We start from the raw sequence: 21,580 nt of genomic DNA on the forward strand, positions 1-21,580 counted from the left end.
CTCAGCCCACAGGTTTCTCCTTTCCAGGACTGTCAGAAACTCCCCATCCTGTAATCCAGCTGGCCAAAAAGCTTCCTCTGCACTGTTTGCATTCTGTGGCCAGTCTGATATCAAAAGTTATCTTCTTGTTTCCAAGGAAGATGATAAGATCATGTCCTTCCTACACAGACCCAAGCTCACCCTGGCCCAGTGGCCCTGCCCCTGCAGAACTCAAGCACAGGATAAGGCTTCTGCAGGGCATGAGTCAACATCTTCCCGTTTATAGCCAAAATCTCAGGCAAGGTCTGCTCCTGCCATTCCTCTAGAGCAGAATCTGAGGAACCCATCCCACCCTGGGATGCAGGGACAGGGTGCTGCAGCTTCCCTGCAGCCACAGCTTGGTCCAGTTGAGACCACCCTCCCCTTTTGCTCTCACCAGTGCTCACTGCACCCCCATTCTGTCTGTCCCTACACTGCTTTGTCTCTCGGGAGGTACCAATGAAACTCAGAAGCAATTCCAGTTATTTTTTTTTCTCCTCAGCAGAAAAAGGAAAATTTACACTATATCCTTAGCAAGATATCATGTAAGACTTACTAATAGATCACTAAATGGAAATTTATCTGTAAAAACAGATTATAATTAGGGAGAAAAGCCATACAGGATGCTGTTAAAGGAAGTCTGTTATTTAAATAGTGTAATTATTCTGTCTTCTTTCCTGTATTTTCAATAAATATTTATAAAGATACAGCTTGTTTGTTGCTCTCAAAGTAGGGAGAGCTTTCTGTGGTCAGGAGCAGATTTATGTTGAAACACAGTGTCTGTGTCATATGTAGTATGAGAAAACATAAATCTAAAGCAAATTTGAGTGGGGTTTAGCCTGCACTGTAAAGTCCTGCCGGTAGTCCTGACCCAAAATATGACTTGAAGATTGAGGACATGAACTTAAACACACAAGTCAGGGTTCTCCTGGTTGGGTTTCCTGGAATTCAGAATTCAGAAGCAGTTTGGACCCAGCCTCCCATCATCCCTTCCTAGCAGCTTGCAGGAGGCAGGAGCAGAAAGGGCACGAGCCTTGCTCTCACCTGGAGCCTTCCAGGTGCCCTGGGATCAGTTATCCAGTGTGAGTCCAGCCTGGGATTGTGCCAAGTCACACAAAAAGTGCACAGAGCAGGTTTCCCAACTGCTATTCGGGGCCCTTTTCCTGGCATCTCTGTGCCTGAAGTCACACATTAAGTTGCTTTTAGCTTATGAGTGATGAGCAAACACTGGTCAGAAGGTCACCCGTAGGGTGAAATGGTCTGTCAAATCCAAATAACTCCAGGTGTCCTCCTTCCTGTCTCCCTGCTTGTAAATGGCTTTTAAAATGTCAGAAGCATAAGAGCAAGTTGTTCAAGGTCAGCTCTAAAGTGTTCTCTAACCTTGGACCACATCCATTGACAGGTTTTTCCATTTCTGTGCCCTAACTGGCTAAAAGCAAATACACAGGGTCATGTATTAACAGGATCTCTCTTAAGCATTGCATGAAATTAAGTGTGTACTAAGGTCAAACTCTTTGTGGCTAAAGTTCATCAAAGACAGGATTCAAACTGGTAAATTATTCCAGTTCCCTTTCTTTAGTTAAGATAGTCTCAAATTCTTGTTTCCTGGAGGCTTGTATTAGCTGGGTTGTATCAGTGGATATTGGGGAAATTCTGAAGTGGTTTCCTAGCCTGAAGCTCAGTGTCTATTTGTGCAAACAGGTTTGTTTTGTGTTGTTTACATTACACCAGCACTTGCACTTGAAACAGATGTGTCATCAGAAAGACGCCAACAGATCATGAAAAAATGAGACAGTCCAGTATAAAAAATGAGAGTTCTGCCCTGCCTGGGCAAGTAAAATAAACTCTAAAATATCATCTCTGCCCTGAAAACAGGCAAGTGTTTGCCTTTCACATGGCTCATCTGGGCATAATTTTCACATTAGTGGTACCCACATACTCTCTGCTTTGTTGCCTTTGATTTCAGTTAATATATGCCTATGAAATGAGTTTGTCTGCAAAGTTCATCTTTTTTATTCAGTGCTTTAATTCAGTAGGGTTCCCCCCTGACTGCTCCTACCCCAAAAATGGATCATGAATACTCCTAACAGCTTCTTCTGCAAAAGTAAAAGAGTAACCTTTGCCCAAAAGAAGGCAAAATGGCCTTAAACACACTAGTAGAATAAATCATTAACCAACAAACAGGAGTAATACCTCACTTCTTAGGACTGCACTGTCCAAAGGGGTTCTGGTGCCAATCTGGATAGAAATTAGAGAGATGGGGTTTGGGGAGAAAACAGCTTTCCTCAAAAATCAGATGGTCTCTGCTACAGTGCAAGTACAGCCTGCACAAATCAAACAATCCCTTAACCAAGTGTCCTCTCTTGCAGGTGTCTGTGTCTCTTTCTCCCTCAGCAGAGGGTCTCTCCCAGGCCCATTCCATCAGTCCTGCTGTTTCTGTACAAGCTCTTGTCACCCATGTAAATTGCAGTTCCATGGGCAGGGCAGCAAGGAAGCATTTCTGCAGTTCCTGAGGCTCCTGTGGCTGTGTAAACCCAGTGCCAGGGCTCCCTTCCCCTGAGCACACCCTGAGCCGAGGGCCACGGCCATCAGCAGCAGAGCTGCACCTTGGGCACAACTTCCTGCTCATCTTAATTACTCCAAAAGCAAGATTAAAGCACTAAAAGGATGACATTTCATTTGAATGCTGTTTTCATTTATGTCAACTCACCATTTCTTTCGGGAAAATAAATTTGATAAACACGTGTGATAAAACCTTCCACCAAACCGGAAAGGGAATTTGCATAAATGTCCATCCTCTGTAAACACTGAAATACAAATATAAAAAGCTCATAATGCAGCTGAAAACCAAACCACAAATTATATTACATACTATTATATGAAGTTATGAAGATAGATATCTGCAAGTTTTTCAGCTGTACTCTGGACTCTGTGTCTCTGCAATGTCTAGGGCATAAGAAGAAGCTTAAAACTTTGATAATTACTGAATCAACAAAGATTAATGGACTCTGCAGTGGAACAAAGATCTCAGATCATTTCAGTTTAAAATATACTGCCATTTCTGGTACAGCAAATGCCAATTACATTCATTAATTGCAATTATAATTTCTAATTATGTAGTATTGTAATTGCATATTAAAATAATTTCTGAAGTTGTATCCTTTCAGGCTCTATATCATGTTGTAATATCTGCTTAAAATAATTAAGGAACCAGACAGTACAAACTGAAATAGAAAGAGTCAGGAGGAAGAAGTTTTAAAGGTTGAGGGTAGAGAGAGAATTTGATCATAACACCTTCCCTTAGGGATAAGCAGATTCCTTACAAGAGGGGAGAAACTGATGGGACCAGTGTCTAAAAAGGGCAAGTTTTCTATTTGCCACATGAGTGATGGCAATCTAAGGAAGGGTGGTGGGACTTTAAGGAAGGCTAGTGGGAGTCTATCAGGAAAAAATCTTTCAAGATGAGTCTTGATAATGAGAGAGCCTGGAGACAAAAAAGACAATGAAAAACTGTCAGAGCTTATTTAACCATTAAACTAAAAGTAATCTGTTTTGAAATCCCAAATCTGAATGGGAAGCCAACCAGTGCTGCAAGAGAGAAACGGGTCATCCAACCAAACTGGCAGTACAGCACATTTCCATTTCTCAGAGACAATGTGTGACTGCTCCTTGTCCTGAGCTTACCCTTCCCATGATGACTGGGGCTCCTGCACACTCTTACAATATCTGTTAACTCCCATCAGCCCAGACATCCCAAAGAGCTGCTGAGGTCAGTTATTGGCATTACAGAAAAAATAACCTATCCCTGTGGTCCAACCCCTTGTTAATCAGTTGGGATTATTGCCACTCCATCTGCCCTAACTGCCTCCTTCTCTATCAACAGGAAATAGCCACTGCCACCACCTTGTCAACCACCTTTCATTCTCTGAACTAATTCAGCAAATGTTGCAAATAGCAACTTTCTCTGTCTGATACCTTCCAGTACAACAGGCAGGAGAGTTGTGAGAATACATCCCCATCCAGAAGATATATTGCATCCCAAAGGCCACTGAAGACTGTTATAACCTATAAAGCCCAATGGCCCAATTCATGTAATCTTTAACAACAAAAGTACAGGACAATAAAAGCTTTAAAATGGAAACTGCAACACTCTCCCACAGCCAGGATGTCTGATCATTGGGGTGCCACTAGAACAAATGCAAACCAGAAAGCTGCATGCATCTCAAACCCACAGAGAGATCAAGGGCCAGGGTAGAAACTGAACCTGTGCATACAAAGAGTTAATGTGCTTGAAAGTTACAGGGCAGCTGCAGCTCTGATTAAAGGTTGTTGCAAATCTTCAGCCACACCACCTTGTGCAATAATATAAAGCCATGCCAGCTCAGACAACTCAAATCCCATCAGCACCTTCCCATTAATCTTCACCTGAAGGAAAATTACCTGAGATTCCTGAGCTAATCTCAAATTCCCCTTTAAACAGAAATTAATATTGGCATAACCATTCTATAATCCTTATTCATGTTGAAACAAAGACAGGCTTCCTACCAGCTTGCACAGCACGGACACAGACAGGCAGACCATTCTTACTGTCATGAAACCTACTGGATTTCACTTGGTACCTTGTGGGCGAGGGAACTCAAGCCTTGAGCCTCTTCCTGCCCCAGATGTGTCATGCTACAAGGAGAAAAAGAGAACGTGGATTGGAGACACAAATTCACTCTGGGAACCATACTACTGGTAAAAAACTACTTTCCAGGGTGCCCTGAACTTGTGTTTCTCCCAGTGCTTCTAAGAAAATCTTATTATTTTCTTTTGATTTTTGGTGGGGCACAATCTGGTGAAAGAGGGTAGATACATTTTGACATCTTGAAAGTGCCAGCTAAACCAGGAAAACCCAGCACAACACAACAAAGGCCAAAGCTCTCCTCCATTTTATCTTTCTATTGCCAAGGGACACATCTCCTATTTCTCTCAGCAGGAAGAATACATACATTCTGGGGCCAGTTCACAGTTACAAACAATATCCCAACATTTGCCTTTTCCTGCTATTTAACTGTATCTCCCCAGGGCATTAGTAACAAAAGCAACTTCTAACTGTATTTGGGTTTGCCAAACAGCAAGCAAAGAGCACTAGGCTGAGCTGATTTTAAGCCACAGGAAATAATAAAAAGAGAATAATACACATAAAGTGCTGCTGCCACCAAAGGTGCTGGCAATTGAACTATAGCAAAAAAAAAATATCACAAAAGCAGTCAAAGATGCACATATCATGAACATAGAACTGGACAGGGGACATAAAAGTGAGGGTTAAGAAAAAGCTGTTGCTAAGATATATAGAGAAGGCTTGAACAGTTCTGAGGAAAGAACAGTTTTTGCACTCTACACAGACTGCCACCACCAAGCAAGGGCTCCAGCCAGGGATGATCTTTACCTTGAGCATGAGCATTCTTCTCTGCTCCCTCATGCAATATCTGAGGATATACTTTTGTAATTTGCTAAATTAGTTAGGATTATAGCACCATCCAAGTATATCTGAGCTAGTTTTAACCCAGCTAGAGAAATAAGGCTGATCTTAAGGCCCCAGGGCTGACCATAAGGCAGCAGTGAGCTAACTACCCTGCTAGCCCATGGTAGATGCCAGGCTGTGGTGGGGTTTAAGCAAACTAGCAAATTCAGACCATCACAGCCTGCTCAGCAGTGCTTCATGTGCTTGGCAGATATACCCCCAAAAAAGACACAAGATACATAATGCAAACCACTGAGGGGTTTGGCATGGAAACAAGTCTGAAAAGAAGAAGACAGCCACCTAAGCTGGCCAGCTCAGTTACAGACACAGCAGCAGTGTCTGGCAGTGGAGCACTCTACCTCCATGCTCCTGCAGGTACCTGCCTGTGTCAACACTTTTGTGAGATGTATTTTTTAGGGATTTCCATTTTTGCAGTCCTTCCTCACTGCCCATTCCTCCTCCATAGCAAGGCATGGATGTAAGCAAATGCTTCAAACAGAGAAAGGTGTAGCACCAGCTGTCCCACAGTCCCCCCACAAGTGAGCACCTTATAAACTGTCTTATAAACTTCTTATAATCTGTCAGCCTTCATCTGGCTCATCCCTGCTGTGTTCCCTTTGACTCTCCCTTTCTCTGGGTCTGTTCAGTGGCTTCACTCATCCAGCCTCAGGCAGCCTGGTCCTGCCAGGTATCCCACAGCTGATCCATCACTCAGAAAGAGAGGAATCACTTACCATCCTTGTACAGTCACTGCTCAGACTCAGAGCCAAGACAACAGTGAGAGGAGCACAGACTCTCATCCTTGCTCTCCTCTCATGCAGGTTTTGCTTGGCAGAGGAAAACTTCCAGGGCTGGGCTGAAGCAGGAGGGTGAATCAGGAACAAGCTTTCACAAGGGACTGTGATTTTCTTGACTTTAAGGTATTTTAGTTTTCTAAGTAAGCAGAGCTGTTATCATTGTTAATCATTAATGTCTTTGGGAGTAGAAGGGAATGCCCTAGAGGGAGAGACTCTCCCTAAAACACCAGGAGTGAAGAGTTTACAAAGTGCCTGACCCTTGGAGATGGTCCCTGGTGTCATCACTTGAAGGGCAGCTCCAGAGAGGCTGATCCAATGTAGCTTATAACTAGGGCTGGATGTTTCCCTTCTTTCTCTTCATGGGCTGATTAAAAGCATGATATAGCAACAGCAAAGAGCTCCAAGCAAGCCCACTCAGGAGATGGCATCACATTGCAAAATGTGGACCAGATCAATGCCAACACCAAGGATTACTCATTAACAGATGGTTACCTGCCCAGCTGTGACTTGTAACAGCAGCCATCCAGCAACAGACTGGGAAAGTTAAAAGAAAGAAAATACACATTACTCTGATAACACATTTTGTGTACTAAAAAGCTCCCTTCTGCCACCACCTGAGCAAAGCCATCTCTGTTTTGTAAGTGTCTGTCTGAGATAGCTGCACTGCAGAATCATGTCTCCTACAGATGCAGAGGATATTGCTATAACTGAGATTTCACCAGAGCAGCCTACTGCAGCCCCACCTTGCCCCACAACCAAAATCCACAGGTTTGGCTGGTGCAACAGTGTCTGTGCTTGAGGCTTTTGCCATGTTCTGTCAATCAGGGACCACACCTCCTCACACCCAAAATCCCCAGATCCACAACAACAGAAACAATACCATAGTCCTTGCTCAAGTTGTGTGCTGCCCTTTGAAGTTTCACCAGCACAGCTATGGAAGGGAAATGATTATTTTTCATTTTTTTGACCCAACAAAGCCATGGCAGTAGGGTCCAGTGGTGAAGCAGAGCAATCCCTGCACAGTTTTGACATGATGGTTTATCATGGTGCAGGGAACTGACACACTGCTCTGCCTTTCATCACAGCAATAACTCCTGTTAGTTCAACTAGGCCTATATAGGTTTATGGAATAAACTTTGCTACTGTGAGCAAGGCTTGGAACAACAGGAAGTAGGAAAAGCTGGCATTTCCTTCCCAAAATCCAGCAAACAGACAGAAGAAAAATTTTTGCCTCTGTGCATTGCTTGCTGCTAAAGACTTGAAGTAAATAAAGCTTCAGAATAGATCTGTCTTATTTTCACTCATTTCAAATCTAGAAATAGGATGTACAGACAGTCTGATCTGCCTGAGAACACCTAGCAAAGCTGAAACATAGATTTCCACTTCCTCTCCTCATTTTTCAGTCTGGCCATCAGGTTTCAAATCAATAATGCCTATGCAATGACTTGTAGACATCTGTTTACCATCAAGGTTACTGAAATTTTGCAAAGAAAGTGGGGGGGGGAAAGAGCCATTACCTGCTATTGCACTCCAGAATTCCCAAAAGTTTTGTAGAAAGGGAGAAGCAGGGGAGTGAGGAGAGAAGGAAGATACTTCTTTAAGGTTGTGGAAATACCCTCTTCCACCCATTTCCAGAATAAAAATCATCCACTTCCAGGACCAGAAACACTGTGTTTCTGTGGTGACCAACGTGTGTGTTGTAGAGAAGCATTTTTCCATGCCTAAAAGTAACAGAGAAGAAAAGCAAGAATGCAATCTCTTGTTGGTGTTGTCTACTCCCGGCTGCTGCAGTTCATGTTGTAGATCTCCACTAAGAGCTGCAGTGTGTCCTTCTGGGGACTCACAACTCCAAGCTTTTGGCTCAAACTGATTCCTTTACATGGTAAAGGGAATAAATACCAACATCAGGAGCCACTTCAGCTGATAGGATGGGGCTGGCACAAAGTAAAAGGAAAAGTCATCAAACCCAGGAGTTGCAACAGCTGCCAGAGAAGCCCCACCATAAAATGGGAATTATCCCTGAGTAAGGTCTGGACAGTGATTTTAGGGTTCAGATGGATCTGAATCACTGAAATCCCCAAGTGCTCCATGTGCTGCCTTTGTTCAGCAGAGAAGTGTCTGAACAGGTCTTACAGCCATAGCAAAAAGGTAGGATTTGAGGTGTGGTTTTTTGGTCAATTATGTTAAATGATCAGTGAATCTTTCAGCCGTTTATAAACAGAAGAAACTCTGTCTGCCTCTTTCAAGCATTTTGTACAATTGTTAAAATGTTTGGGGTGTTTTTGAGACACGTTTTATCTTATTGGCAGGAAACTAGTCAGAAAACTAGACTCAGTTTTGATACTGAATTCTTATAAACTTCACAGGGCTCTGGGCCTTTGGGAGTTCATAGGTGCAAAGAATAATTTCTGTGCCAAAAGTATTGTCCCATGGGTCAGGCTGAGGAGCCTGCAGAGCTGCTCTCCACCACCTTCTCAATTCTTTTCATCTGTGACTCACTATTTCCAGTCTGGTGATGGAAACTTTGTATACAGGGAAATAAGAATCAGGTGTCTATGGAGCTAATAACTTAACAACCATGAGAAAAATAACAAAGCTATAGAAACAATCCATATGGAATTCAAGATAAATTCCCTGACATTAGGTTTTAGATTTCATCTAGTCCCCATTTCAAATGAGGCTCTGTAAAATACTAAAGGGAAATAAATATATGTGTGTATACATATACATAAATATAAAAAAGAGAGAGAAAATCTGTACAAATAAGCTAAAGGAAAACCTGGCTTTGGAGTGATAAAATATTTGGCAGCCATAAGGCCTGGAGCAACTCATCCCATCAGTAAAATTACAGCTAGAGTCTGGCTCTTGTTTTCAAAGAAAATTCCATTTTCCTTTTAAGAAAGGCACATTCTGATTCTCAATTTTGCTGTACATAATTTTGAACATTTCCTACAGAACACAGAACCCAAATGTATTTGAAGCCATATTCTGCTACTACTAATGACAATGATAAGTTTCAAAATAAGAGTAGGAATTCTTTTTCATATTTGCAGACTAATCCTTCTGTATCAAAGGCTGAAATCCATTCATTTCAGCAGTCATTTTCCTCTTTATACTGACATAATGAGAAAAAGCAAAGGCAAATAAACACACAATAAATGAGGAGAAAGAGACAGAACTCTTGCTGTGGCTGTATACCAGATACTGAAAATGCTGCCTCATACATTTGCCTTTTCCTTATTTCCCACACTGCAATGTTTTTTATTACTTAAAATTTAAAAATAATTAATAAAAGCTCAGACTGAGCCCAGCCTTTGAACTACTTAATAATAATAATGAAACAATATTAACAACTACCCTAAATCATTAAATATCTGCAAAACATAAATTAACTGAGTCAGCCATCAATATGAAATAATGAAATTGCAGAGGGTTTTTTAATCAATGAGTTGATTAGACATAAGTGGAAAAGACAAGCCTAGACACACACACACATCCATTTGCATTCATTCCTCTGTACCAGCTACCAAGGTAGTGAGAGGGCTGTCTGGTAACTGCACATTCATGTGTCCTCCATTTTTTCATTATTTTCTGACCATTGTAAATATTTCTGAGAAAACTTCCACTCAGCTACTGCAAAACTGAAAAAAAATCTACAAACTTTTCTCATGACAGGGGAGTGAGGAGATTCCCCCTGTATTTCTGCAAATTTCTAAGCTTTTTAACGGTGATAAAGTAACCCAAACTAATGGGGTAGTGTTGTCGCCTGAGATGATCTGATTTCATGACTTTAGTTGACATTATTGCTACACAGGCCAGACCCAGCTTCCCAGATAAGGAGACACTTGCAGGAGCACTGGTAGCACAAGGAACTGGTGCAGGATCTAAAGCCTCTGCAAGTGTGCTCTGTCCAGGACCTTTGTACAGCCTGGTGAGTGCATGTGAACAGGAAGTAATTAGAACTATTTCTGGTATTAAAAATACAACTTTTGATTTATCTTTCAGGAATGTGTAGAATGCAAGCAATCACATGTGGCAGTTCTGTTCCTGGTGTACTAACAAGGGACTCAGTGCTAACATGAAACTGATGAACAAACCCAACTAACTCCCTTTTTTTTCTTCTGGGGGACCTGCAAACCACACTAGAGACTTTGTTGTCCCTGCCAGATGGGATTTCCTTCATCTCTGCTGCTTGATATCATTCCCATCATCCTGGGAACCATTACCAAAACTCACAATAATAGACTTTGAGTCTCTGAAATTTAATGAATATTCAAATCACCAGAACTGAGGTGAACACTCATGGCTAAAAGCATAGCGACTTTTTTTAAATAAATAAGGTAACACAGCGGCACTGCGAGTGCATGAGGAACCCTTACACTTTTGTCCTTCAAACTCCTCAGCTGTCCCAGCACAGCAGGGCACAGGTCACACCTGTCTCAGCAAATGGTGCAACCTCAGTCTTGTCACTCACACCCAAACCCAGCACCTTCACCCCTGGGTGACAAGTGAGCCTCCACCTTCCCTTATGTCTCCTGGAGTGGTGCCTTGAGAGAAGCCATTGTAGCCATTGTGTTTCTTTTGCTAGAGCAAAGACAGAAAGCTGAAATCATTTTTCTTGTTTGCTTATTTCAGCAAGAAAAAAAGAAATCAAACTGGATAGTTATTTTTGTGGGCCTTAAACAGGGTAAAATCCAGCTACATTGTGACCATGAACATCTCTCTGTGTCATCCCTCTTGTTTCCCTGGGAGCTTTGGAAACCCAAGGGGAAAAGGGAAAAAATGCCATGCTTTTTTGCTCTCAGGAAGAACTGGAGTCCCAGTCTGTCCTCTCCTGCACCAGAATTTGCTGTCCCCAAACTGGGGATAATCTCTGCCAAACAAACTCTTTCACAAGGCTGTGAAAAGCACAGCTGCCAGCGCTGCTGCTGAGCAGCTGGCATCGTGCAAGTATGGATTGGGTGCTGCAGCACTTAGCAGATAATCCTGGGACTGAAATATATGTCTTCAGCCAAATGTTTTCTCCTCCTCACTCCTCTCACCTCCCACACTCCTCCAGGATCTCTAGCAGCTCTCCTGGCTTCCCTCACCCACCAGCTCACAGCTCTGGGGTTTTCTGCACTGATTTCCTTTCTCTTCTCTCCAGGGACTGAAGCAGTGCTCAGATCTATCATGTTATTTCTTTCATCTCCCTCACTCACTCTCCTCCCCTCAGACATGTTGGCTGTGATGTCCCATCCCAGCCCATGATCTCCCAGCAGCCTCCAACCCCTCAGAGAGCAGGACCACAGAGGGAATGTCATCCCTCTGCACGCAGGATGGGCTCAGGGCGTTATTGGGTGTCCCTGCTGCCACTGCCTTCTTGGGATCTCCTCTGCAGGCCTTGGGACCTCCTCTGGCAGCTCTGCAGGCCTTCCCCTTTCCATCACATCTCCACATGGAGATGGATCTGCTCCTGGATGTTCTCCACGTGGTTCCTCCAGCTGGCCTTGGCATGTTTCTGTTTAAACCCCACACCCTGGTGTTTATCTGACACTGCTGCCCCTCAGCCATGGCCTGTCTGATCTTACTCTGCACCAGCACCTTCTCTTCCCACACCTCTGGGCCTGCGCTCAGAGCTGTGCCACCCCTCAGCTAAAAGGATCAGACCATGAATCCCTCTCCAGCCCTCTCCAGAAGGCGTCACCTCCTCCCCAGTCCAGTGCTGCACAGCCTCCATGTCCTCATTGCCTGCATCACACAGGAGCAGGCACAGGGCCCTCCACAGCCCTGCACCCTGGGCCATTTTTGTAATGTGTACTTCTCTGTACTACTTCTTTTCATGTGTACTTCCCTGTGAAATCTCCATGGCCAGATACAGCCCCTGCAGTTGCATCTCTATATTGCAGGTACATCTTTTTAATGCCTTTATCTGCAGCTGTGCTTATAGATGTTTTTATTGATGCAGCCAAAAAACCTTCAGTTCTGCTATAAAAAAAAAACAAATTATATTGATATAGCAATGGAAGAGCTGGGCTTCAGCTGCAGAAACAAAACCAAGCTGTGCTTTTACACTCCTAATCACACCAATCTGTGAGTGATTTAAAGCTCTGCTACAATCCACAATATGCAGAACCTTAATTTATACATCCCAAACCTAGATCTAAACAAGGTTTTAGAAGTCCATTTCAGGATAGCACTTAGTTCTGTTCCACCCAGATGTCATGGTTTATCTAAAATGCCATGCCTGCAGCCAGCTTAGGGTGTGTTTGCATGAAGAGACTCTTCCTCCCACTGCATGAATAAGGGTGGAAAGCAGGTAACTGTATTTCTCAAGGACTTTGGTATAAACCTTTGCTGATAACCCTGGCTGAAACAGTAGGCCCATATACAGAGGCGTGTGGGGTTTTTCTTAGCTGTGTACTCACTGCAAACTGACAAGAAGAGGTGTGGAGGCACCCACCTTCCACCGATGCCAACACATTTAGGTAACTTGAGCACAGGCTGATTTGCAATTGTTAGGCACTTACATTTTTAGCTGTGCTCAAATTCCTGCAATTCCACCCACTTTCTTCATTAGCATATTAGACGCCCCCATGGCATACTTTAAAATGGTCTAAAGTCAGGCATGTGTGAGGGAAGTGGCTCCACTGGTGCAGCTGAAGGCAGCTGAAGTCTTCCCTTTGGAAGGGGAAAGAGCACTAACAAGGAAGGGACAACCTCGTGGGAAGGATGCCAGCCCCAGAGCCTGCCTTGACTTTGGGGTGATCCCCTATGGTAGGATGGAGAGCAGAGTTCAATAAATAATGCTCCAAATATTCTGATTGCAGGCCTAATAGTATCTTGTATGGAAACCTGTACACATATATATGTATATATAGATCTATCTACATTTTCTGTATGCTTTTGATGTGTGTATGTGCGTATATATACATATATATGTGTGTGTGTTTGTGTGTATAAACCAGATGTTTTTTCTGCTCTGCAAGCAGCTCCTATGCCAAGGGCTGAAGAGCCAGCTGTCACCAGCTGATCAGCCTTTTGGCCACAGTGACCAGGGGAAGCCAGACAAAGAGGTGCCCTCTGCTAAACCTGTGCAGGGAGTGCTCCCATCCCTCAGGATTACTGAGGCAGCTGCCCAGGGCCAGCAGGGCTGCTTGGACACTGCATTTTTCAATATCATTGTAAGGACACTCATCCTAGATTTGTTGATCTAGCACAGTGTTTGTCTCAGCTTTCCCTGGGGTTTTTCTATCCCAAATTGAGGGGAAAATCTGTAAGGGACTCTTCAAGCTTCTCCCTTCAGTCTCCCTGATGCCAAGGTCATGTTCCTATGCAGGAAAAGGACCCTTGGATCTCAGTCCCATGCCCTGGGGTATGTTCAGGAGAGATGGTGATGTATCAAGGAGGCAGATAGATAAAGCTGCCTCCTGGAAGCAGGGACACAGTGTTCCCAGCAGGGCTGCCCTCTCACTGCATACAAAAACCCCACTACTGATGCCTCTTATCTCCCTCTGCTCTTGCCAGTCCATGGTCTCATCCTGCTGGGCACTGATGCACACTTTTTTCACCAAATCAATAGGAATTCTGTCCCTGGCAAAACTCCCAGGCCATTTTTCCTGCACTCCTAAAGATAAGGCAGGCAGAGATGCCCCAGGAAGAAGAGCAGCCCTCTCCCCACTGCCTAAATCCTCGCTTCAGAAGTGACTCTGTACAACTCACAGGCTCAAGAACAGGCTTAGGCTAAAGATTTCACAACATGGTCAATATCCCTGCTGTATTTCCTTCTCTCTCTTTTTCCCCCCCTCATTTTCCTGTACTTCCAGTGCCACTCCTTGTAATTGCTGCAGAAATGTAATTGCTGCTCTGTGTAATTGCTGCTGAAACAATCTGAGCTGTCATTGACTTACATTGTTCAGAGATCAGGAGGAACTGGCAGATGAGAGTCACCCCACCTAGCTTCAGGGGCCTCCTGAATATGCATTTACATCTGAGGCAGCTATCAAGGCTCACAGATTAGGCAGTGGAGACCTTGAAATATAGAAGTGTTAAATTTAAGGTATGAGTCACCTGTGCAAAAGCATGTTTCAGCTCAAGGATGAAACAAATCATTCTTTATATACATGGAAGGTATTAAACAAACAATTCTTTATATCCCCAGACACTATTAATTCCATCCCTAACAAATACATAAAGTATTAGTATTTAGGATACAAAGGCAGCTTTGGAGCAGACACCTAAAGTTAGGCAAGATCCCAACTGGGTTCTCCTAAAAGAGAAATCATGTCTTTCATATCAGCTCTGCTAAGTGTACTTTGAATTAAACTGGACTTTCTATTGCAAACAGGAGGCTGAATCCTGTTGACTACAGAGTGTAAAGCAAGAGAAAAATACCTCTTATGACATCACAGAGTGGGTGTTTTAATGGCACAAGCTCATGTCATTGCAGTGAATGGCAGCAGAATCTCATACACCTGCATCAGTCCTTTCTCACAAGAGCATAAAACAAACAGGCAAGATGCAATGGGAGAAGCAGCTTTTTCCAGGAGATGCAGGCTGTGCAAGACCAGCAGAGCTTCACCATCCAGACCTTCCCACAGGAGATGAACATCTGCCTCCCTTCACAATCTCACCTGGGAATGAAATTGCAGCATGTGTGGCTCTGGATTTTCTAACACATAAACTTCAGTCAACACTCCAATAAGCAAGGTCAAGATCACAGATATGCTCCCACCACCATGGATTATCTCCTGCTTGCAAACAAGTTTCAGCTAACTGCTCTGCATACAGAGGGCTGATCTCAGCCAGGCATTGCTTCATCCTGCACACAGCACTGCCTCTGGAAATTTTTAAATCATGGAAAAGGTTGAGGTTATGTAGCTGTTGAGGGAGTGCATGCTCTTGATATATTGGTAAATAATGGCAAATAGCTACTGAAAAGAATGCATGAGCAAATCTATAAATGAGGGAGAATAATAATTAAAGTAATAGTAATTAAATTCCTCCTCATCACAAGGTTTCATCTTTCCAGAAAATACTCAAATCATTAAGAAAGACCCCAGTTACCTCTTTCAGGAATGGGGAGAAACATTAATTTCATTTTTGTGCCCTGGCCTAAGAATGTGCCACTCCAAGAAGGATTAGCTTTTTTCAGATGAACTTCTAGCTGGCCTTTTTTTGTTTATCAGCCTGCTCTGGAACTGAGGTGTGAATCTGCACAATAACTGATTTCTAGACTAGTTGGTGAGCAAATCTTTGCAAGCAAAGAATGCAAATGAGGAACAGGTTGGTGCTCCCTGGCAAGGCAGACACAAGGCATTTAAGAATACACTTCCCAAACTTGGACTCCAGGACCTTCTCCAGGGGGGTGGGTGAATGCCCTTACAGCATCCACCCTGACACTTGCTACAGGCTCTGGGCACCCATGGAAATGCTCCATTTGTAGCTCTGTGGACACACAGGGGTGGGATTCACACTTACCTGGAAACTGGGATGAGATTATCACAGGCAGAAATACAGTGCTAGCATGGACCTGGAAGAGAGGTTTCATCCCACTCCCATCAGACATTATTCTCCACTATTGGTACTTAAACTTCTGTATTCCTCTTGCTCTGGCACAGATTGTTCCAAGCACAGAGAGGGATGTGGAGGAGAAGGGAGTCATTGAAGGATTCAAGCACTCTTGTGTCACTGATACACCTTAGTTTACACAGGCATTGAACCCCTGTAACCAACCTGCCTTCCATCCATCTCGCTATCTCTCTCTGGCAGAGCATCTGTATATTTTAGCCGTGTTAGCAGCAAGAGCAGCTCTGATGCACTGGTCCCCTCAGATCACCACACAAAGCCAGACAACACCAAGACTATGCAGACAAGAAGCCAGAGGAGGATTACACTGTACCTGGAAAACATTTGGCTATTCAGGCTTGCAATCCCTTTGTGTTGCTAGAATAGAGCAAAAGGAAATAATTAAAGGCTAAAAACATACTCTACTATTATTAAATTCCTGAGGATGAGCTATTTTTAAGGTATATAAATATTTGGCAAGAATTCTTGATGATCCCCTTTTAAAGGAATTTCTTTATGTAGGCTAGGGTTAAGAAGATATTTTTGCAGAATCTAATAAAATGCATGTGAGTTTTATGTTGTCTCATACTTCCATTTAAACTGCAATATCTAAATGGCAACAGGTCCCAGAATAACTGAAAAAATATTTTTCACATTTTTTCCCCAACATTGAAATTAAATATCCATTAAGCATTATCAGCTCTAGTGGTATAAATTATTTACTTACTACATACACAATTACCATTTTAATGAGTTTGACACACTTAAGATTCTATAAACATTATTGTGCAGTACAGGATTTCTTAATACTTTGGGGAGATAAGGGATGAGGAAGAAAACCAATGTGCATTTTCATATTAGAAACTAATCATATAGATATTTAAAGAAAAACCACAAATAAAATAAGGATAAAAATAAAATTCTGTACAGCAGCATTTTAGACTATACAACAGATTTATGAATTGGGACAAAAAATATAAACAATTTTTTATCTTTCACATAAACAGTTCAGAAAGTTGGTTCATGAGCAACATCTTGGATTTGCTAATATTTTGAGTAATACAGGCAAGATTTGCAGATGTGATCATCCAGCACTTCTCAACAATTTTTTTCTTCTGAAAAAATCAATAGTAACCTGGCTAAAAGCGACAGTTGGTCTACAGAAAGGAAGCATTTTGGTAAGATCAATGAAATCCTTTCCTGTATTGTGACTGGCATTGGATTAGGGGTCACAAATCACAGTTCTCCATCACTCCACAATGCTAAACCTGGGATGCCATTCCAAGAGCACAGAGAGAAGCACCTGGATGTGCCCCTTGTTTTGCCACAGGGTGAACACCCACGCTGCCCACAGAGCAACTCTGTTGTCACACAGCTTTGCTACAATCCCACAAGGCTTGGAAATCTGCCTGTTGGTGCAGAAATTAGGGGCATTTCTAAACACAAGTCACCGAGCTGTGGTTGAGAGCTGGGAGGTGCCTCAGACCTGTTTTGGCTTCTCACACCCCTGGGTAAGGACCTGCTGCTATCCAACTGAGCCTTTGGAAACTTTTCAAAATCTCTGAGAAATTGTGAAAAGATGCCTCCAGGTGTTTGCATCACACTACCACACACACTCTCCCTTGTCTCCCAGTACCTTGGGAGAGGCCATTTGAAATGACAGTATTATTTGCTGTCAAATCTGTGTTGGAGAGGGCTGGGGTGAGCAGCAGCGCTGCTGCTGAGAGACAACTACTGGCAAGGATTTCAGTTTTGTGGTGAAAATAAAGCTACTTCCAAAACATAAAAATATGCTCATAAGTCCTGGTTATCTCTGCTACAATGAGACAAGGAGGCTGCCAGCTGAGCCACATCTTCTAGAAGTTTCCTGTTAAGAACATTAAATTCCAGCATCAGAACAGAAACAGGAATAATGCAGTTCAGGCTACAGCAAAGGCACAAGGAAACCAAAACTTGCAGGAAGAAAAGTAGTGCCAGGAGGACACAGCATCTTTGAAGGACAATAAACAGTCCCAGAAGACTTCCAGGGGCATGAGAAAAGACAACACAGCCAGGTACTGGCTCCTTCCCACGGAGCAGTAAAGCTCTTGCAAAGTCTCTTTGCAAAGCCTGTTTTTGTGTCTTCATAACCCCTTATTCTTTGTCACACAGCTCCCCAGAGCTAAACTGTGCAGTGATTTATTTTGCATGTGTGTTATATCACAAACTTGTTGACAAGGCACAAAACTGCAGTAATCCTATGGGAGAAGTCTCGTTGCAAATTTGCCTGGATTTATATTTTCTATTCTTCACAAAGCCTTTAAAATTAAACCACAACAAAACTGACTTGTGGAACCAATGAGGCTGAAACACTACAATTGAAAATCAGATACCATGACAACAAGTGAAATATAAGACAACTGCTACATTACATGAGATTTGGAATGCTGCAGGATTTTCTGAGTGTTGGGATTGGAGTTTTTTTATATTGCTGGTTGTTACAGTTTCAGGTTTGAGTACTGACACAGGTCAGTAGACCTCCCTCTTCCACCTAAAAGGATGAAAAGACCCTTGTTATTTATCATCATGGGATTAGGAAGAGAAAAGAGTAACTCTGCACAAGTGGAGCTTCCACATGGAAAAAACCAGGAAAACTAGAAGAGAAATAAAGCCAGTTAGAATTCAATTATCTTCAGGAACAAGCTGGCAAGATAAAGGATCAAGTTATCAAGCAGGGCTTCAATTAGGCTGATTTTTAACTGTAAGTAAATTTGATTAGTAGTGTAAATCACAGTATGAGGAGGCAACTTCAAATCATATCATAACGCTGAAGTCACACAGTAATAAAAACTAGACCACATCCCTAGTAAAATATTGGAAACCATCAGCCAGACAGGCTGCCCACATTCCTTTCTATTAACTCCTGATTCTTTTATATTCTGCCAGATATTGAAAGGAAAGCTGATATCATTAATGACTTCTAGGTCTAAGGAATTAATTTCTATTAGTTCTAGCTAAGAACTCATTCTTTTAAACAATCTGCTATTGATTGGCATGACAGCATAGCATGGGGAGAAACAGCTTTTCCCATGTCCCTTTGTTTACAGGATTTCCAGGCATTATGCCAAAGCTTTTCTCTATGTTAAAGAAAACTCCATTCTTCCACATCCTTCATTTCCCTGCACACAACTCGACTCCCATGCTGTCAAATTCCATTTGAATCCTTGATACAATAAAACCCATTTTGTTGCACTCAGAATTTATGAACTTCCATTTGCTTGTTTCTCTGAGCACAGCAGCTCAGGGATAGGAAACAGGAGAGGGTGGAGAAAGAGCTCTTTGATTTACACCTGGCTTTTCTTAGTTGCATCTGATGGCCTCTAATCCTTGCATTAGAAAGGAGTGTGAAAGTCAACTCCCTCTCCATGGCACTCGAGGTTTTTCAGCTGTTCTTGCATCTCCCCTCAGCTGTCCCTTTTTCCAGATGAAGAATTCTGCATTGCTCACTCCCAGTCATTTGAGTGCCCTTGCACAATTTAAGATTAACAACCTTGTTTCATCTAATATATTGATCAGAGATTAATAAAGACTGTAATGACTGCATTTAAATTTCAAGTTTTTATCTGTCAGATGGTAGGACTTTATTTTCCAAGACACAAAAGCAGTGCAAAGCATAACCCAGGTCAAAAAGCCCTCTCTTGAGTTTGACTGCTGTTATTTTAGTTTTGATTAGAACAAAGCTATGGATTTTCCAGAAGATAAGATTTTCCAAAAAATTATGGCCATTTATCTGTGTAATGAAATATCTGCTTAAGGGCAGCTATTAGCACAATACTATATAAAAAAAAAAAAAAAAAAAAAGGAAGAAATAAACTCTTTAAAAATACATAAATATTGAAGTATTTTCACATCACTGAGCTGTGTTCTGCCTGCTGTGTTTCCCAACTCTCTAAAATTAGTTTAAAGCTTGAAAGTTTTAAAAAATACAGCTATTTTCACAGCATATACCTTCATTCAGGCCCACACTGAGTTGAGTCTAATGTCAACAAAGATTTTTCCTCAATATCAAAGGCAAAATCCCTTACCAGTAGAAAAATATAAAGCATTAAGGCTAATGGGTGTTGTATCCCTTAATCTCACTGGAGTATTTGATGTAACACTTAAACATTAAGCTTTAGGAATCTTAATTTGTTACTACAAAATCATACATACCTTCTTTCTCACCTTACACATTTGAGTATAAGAAATTCAGTGACAGCATCCAGTACTCTCAACTGTTGTCATTACAGTGCAAGAGTTCTATATTCATTACATGGCAAGGGTTCCATATTGCCAGAGTTTTGTACCTCCTTGAGGTTTCTCGCAGGCAGCTCCTCCAGGCACTGACTCTTCCTTATCCTCACAGCAGCCACTGACTCCAGTTCCCCCAACCAACCAATCCACTCTTTTATAACACTCTTCTGACTGGCTACAGCTGTGGCCTGTTAACATCAGGCCTGCTCCTAATCTTTAGTAATTGGCTCAACTGCAACTCTTTAGGGGATAAAATTACTTTCCTCTTCCTTGTCCTCACAGCAGCCACTGACTCCAGTTCCCCCAACCAACCAATCCACTCTTTTATAACACTCTTCTGACTGGCTACAGCTGTGGCCTGTTAACATCAGGCCTGCTCCTAATCTTTAGTAATTGGCTCAACTGCAACTCTTTAGGGGATAAAATTACTTTCTATACCACCTTCATTTATCCATACTGTATCCCCCTACACTCAACTACTCAGAATATTGGTTATTCTTGGTATGCTTTAGGAGCAGAGAAAGAGGAATTAATCGATATTTACCTTGATGCTTTAAACCTGTGTGGATCTGCAGTCCAGGAGAGATGCAGCATGACTTTTTAATTCTCACAATTATTTCAAACCAGTGACCCCCCAGAAGCCTCTCTATATCCCTCAGTATGATGAGCAGATTTTCAACACTCTCAATTCTTTGTGCACTCTTTTGCATGTCCAGGCTTATAACCTCTCCTGAAGAATTGGTAACACAGGAAAAGGAGCAGGTGGCAAAACCAACACGTTCAGCAGTCTTGAATATCTTTTCCTTTTCAGAACTCCACCTAAGGCTAGAAGAGTAACTGAAATGAAAATAGACAAGAGAGAGAGGCACTGAACCCTTATTGAAAGGGCAATAACCAAATTGCCTTTCCCCAAAGTAAAAAGACACTGAGACCAGAGGTGAGGAGGGACCCAATGAGCATCACACCACTGTGTAATTAGATAAATATCTCTGGTATGGAAACATCACCAGTGTTGGCTATGAAAGCAGCTACTATTCCCAGCACAGGAAATTCACAATTTTGGTTTATTTTGGTTTTTTTTGTTGTTGTTGGATGGGGTAGGGTTTTTTGTTGTTGTGGGTTTTGTTGGTTTGTTGTTGTTTGCTTCTTGCTGCTTGTATAACAATGTCTTATTGCATACAACCAGACAATACATTAGACAAGACTGAATTCCACTTGGACCTCTTCCCAAGTGTTATGAGACAGACAGGAATACATTAAGAAAATATCCAAATCTTTTTTACAGCAGTAACTGATTTTACTTACATTTCAAAAATCTGCTAAAACACAGGGAATACCATTAGAAGATTAAACTGAAATTATCTTAAATAAAATGTTTGGATCGGGGAATTTAAAGTAAGTTTGCCTTGAATAAAGACAAGAAGGGTAGGGTTCAAAATAA

General features: G+C 42.2%; 1 protein-coding gene across 1 annotated transcript in view; it reads right to left on the minus strand.

Moving 5' to 3' along the window:
• HGFAC (HGF activator) overlaps window positions 1–6,324 on the minus strand; it is a 40,544-nt gene extending 34,220 nt beyond the window's left edge. Inside the window, exons 1-3 of the mRNA XM_058024560.1 lie at window positions 6,259–6,324; window positions 4,638–4,692; window positions 2,729–2,825 (exon numbers count right to left, since the gene is read on the minus strand). Of these exons, the coding sequence (XP_057880543.1) occupies window positions 2,729–2,825; window positions 4,638–4,692; window positions 6,259–6,324 (218 nt within the window). The remainder of the gene's footprint in view (window positions 1–2,728; window positions 2,826–4,637; window positions 4,693–6,258) is intronic.
• Between the last annotated feature and the right edge of the window lie 15,256 nt (window positions 6,325–21,580).

Source organism: Melospiza georgiana, chromosome 5 (genome assembly GCF_028018845.1).
Source record: "Melospiza georgiana isolate bMelGeo1 chromosome 5, bMelGeo1.pri, whole genome shotgun sequence".
Taxonomy (NCBI): domain Eukaryota; kingdom Metazoa; phylum Chordata; class Aves; order Passeriformes; family Passerellidae; genus Melospiza; species Melospiza georgiana.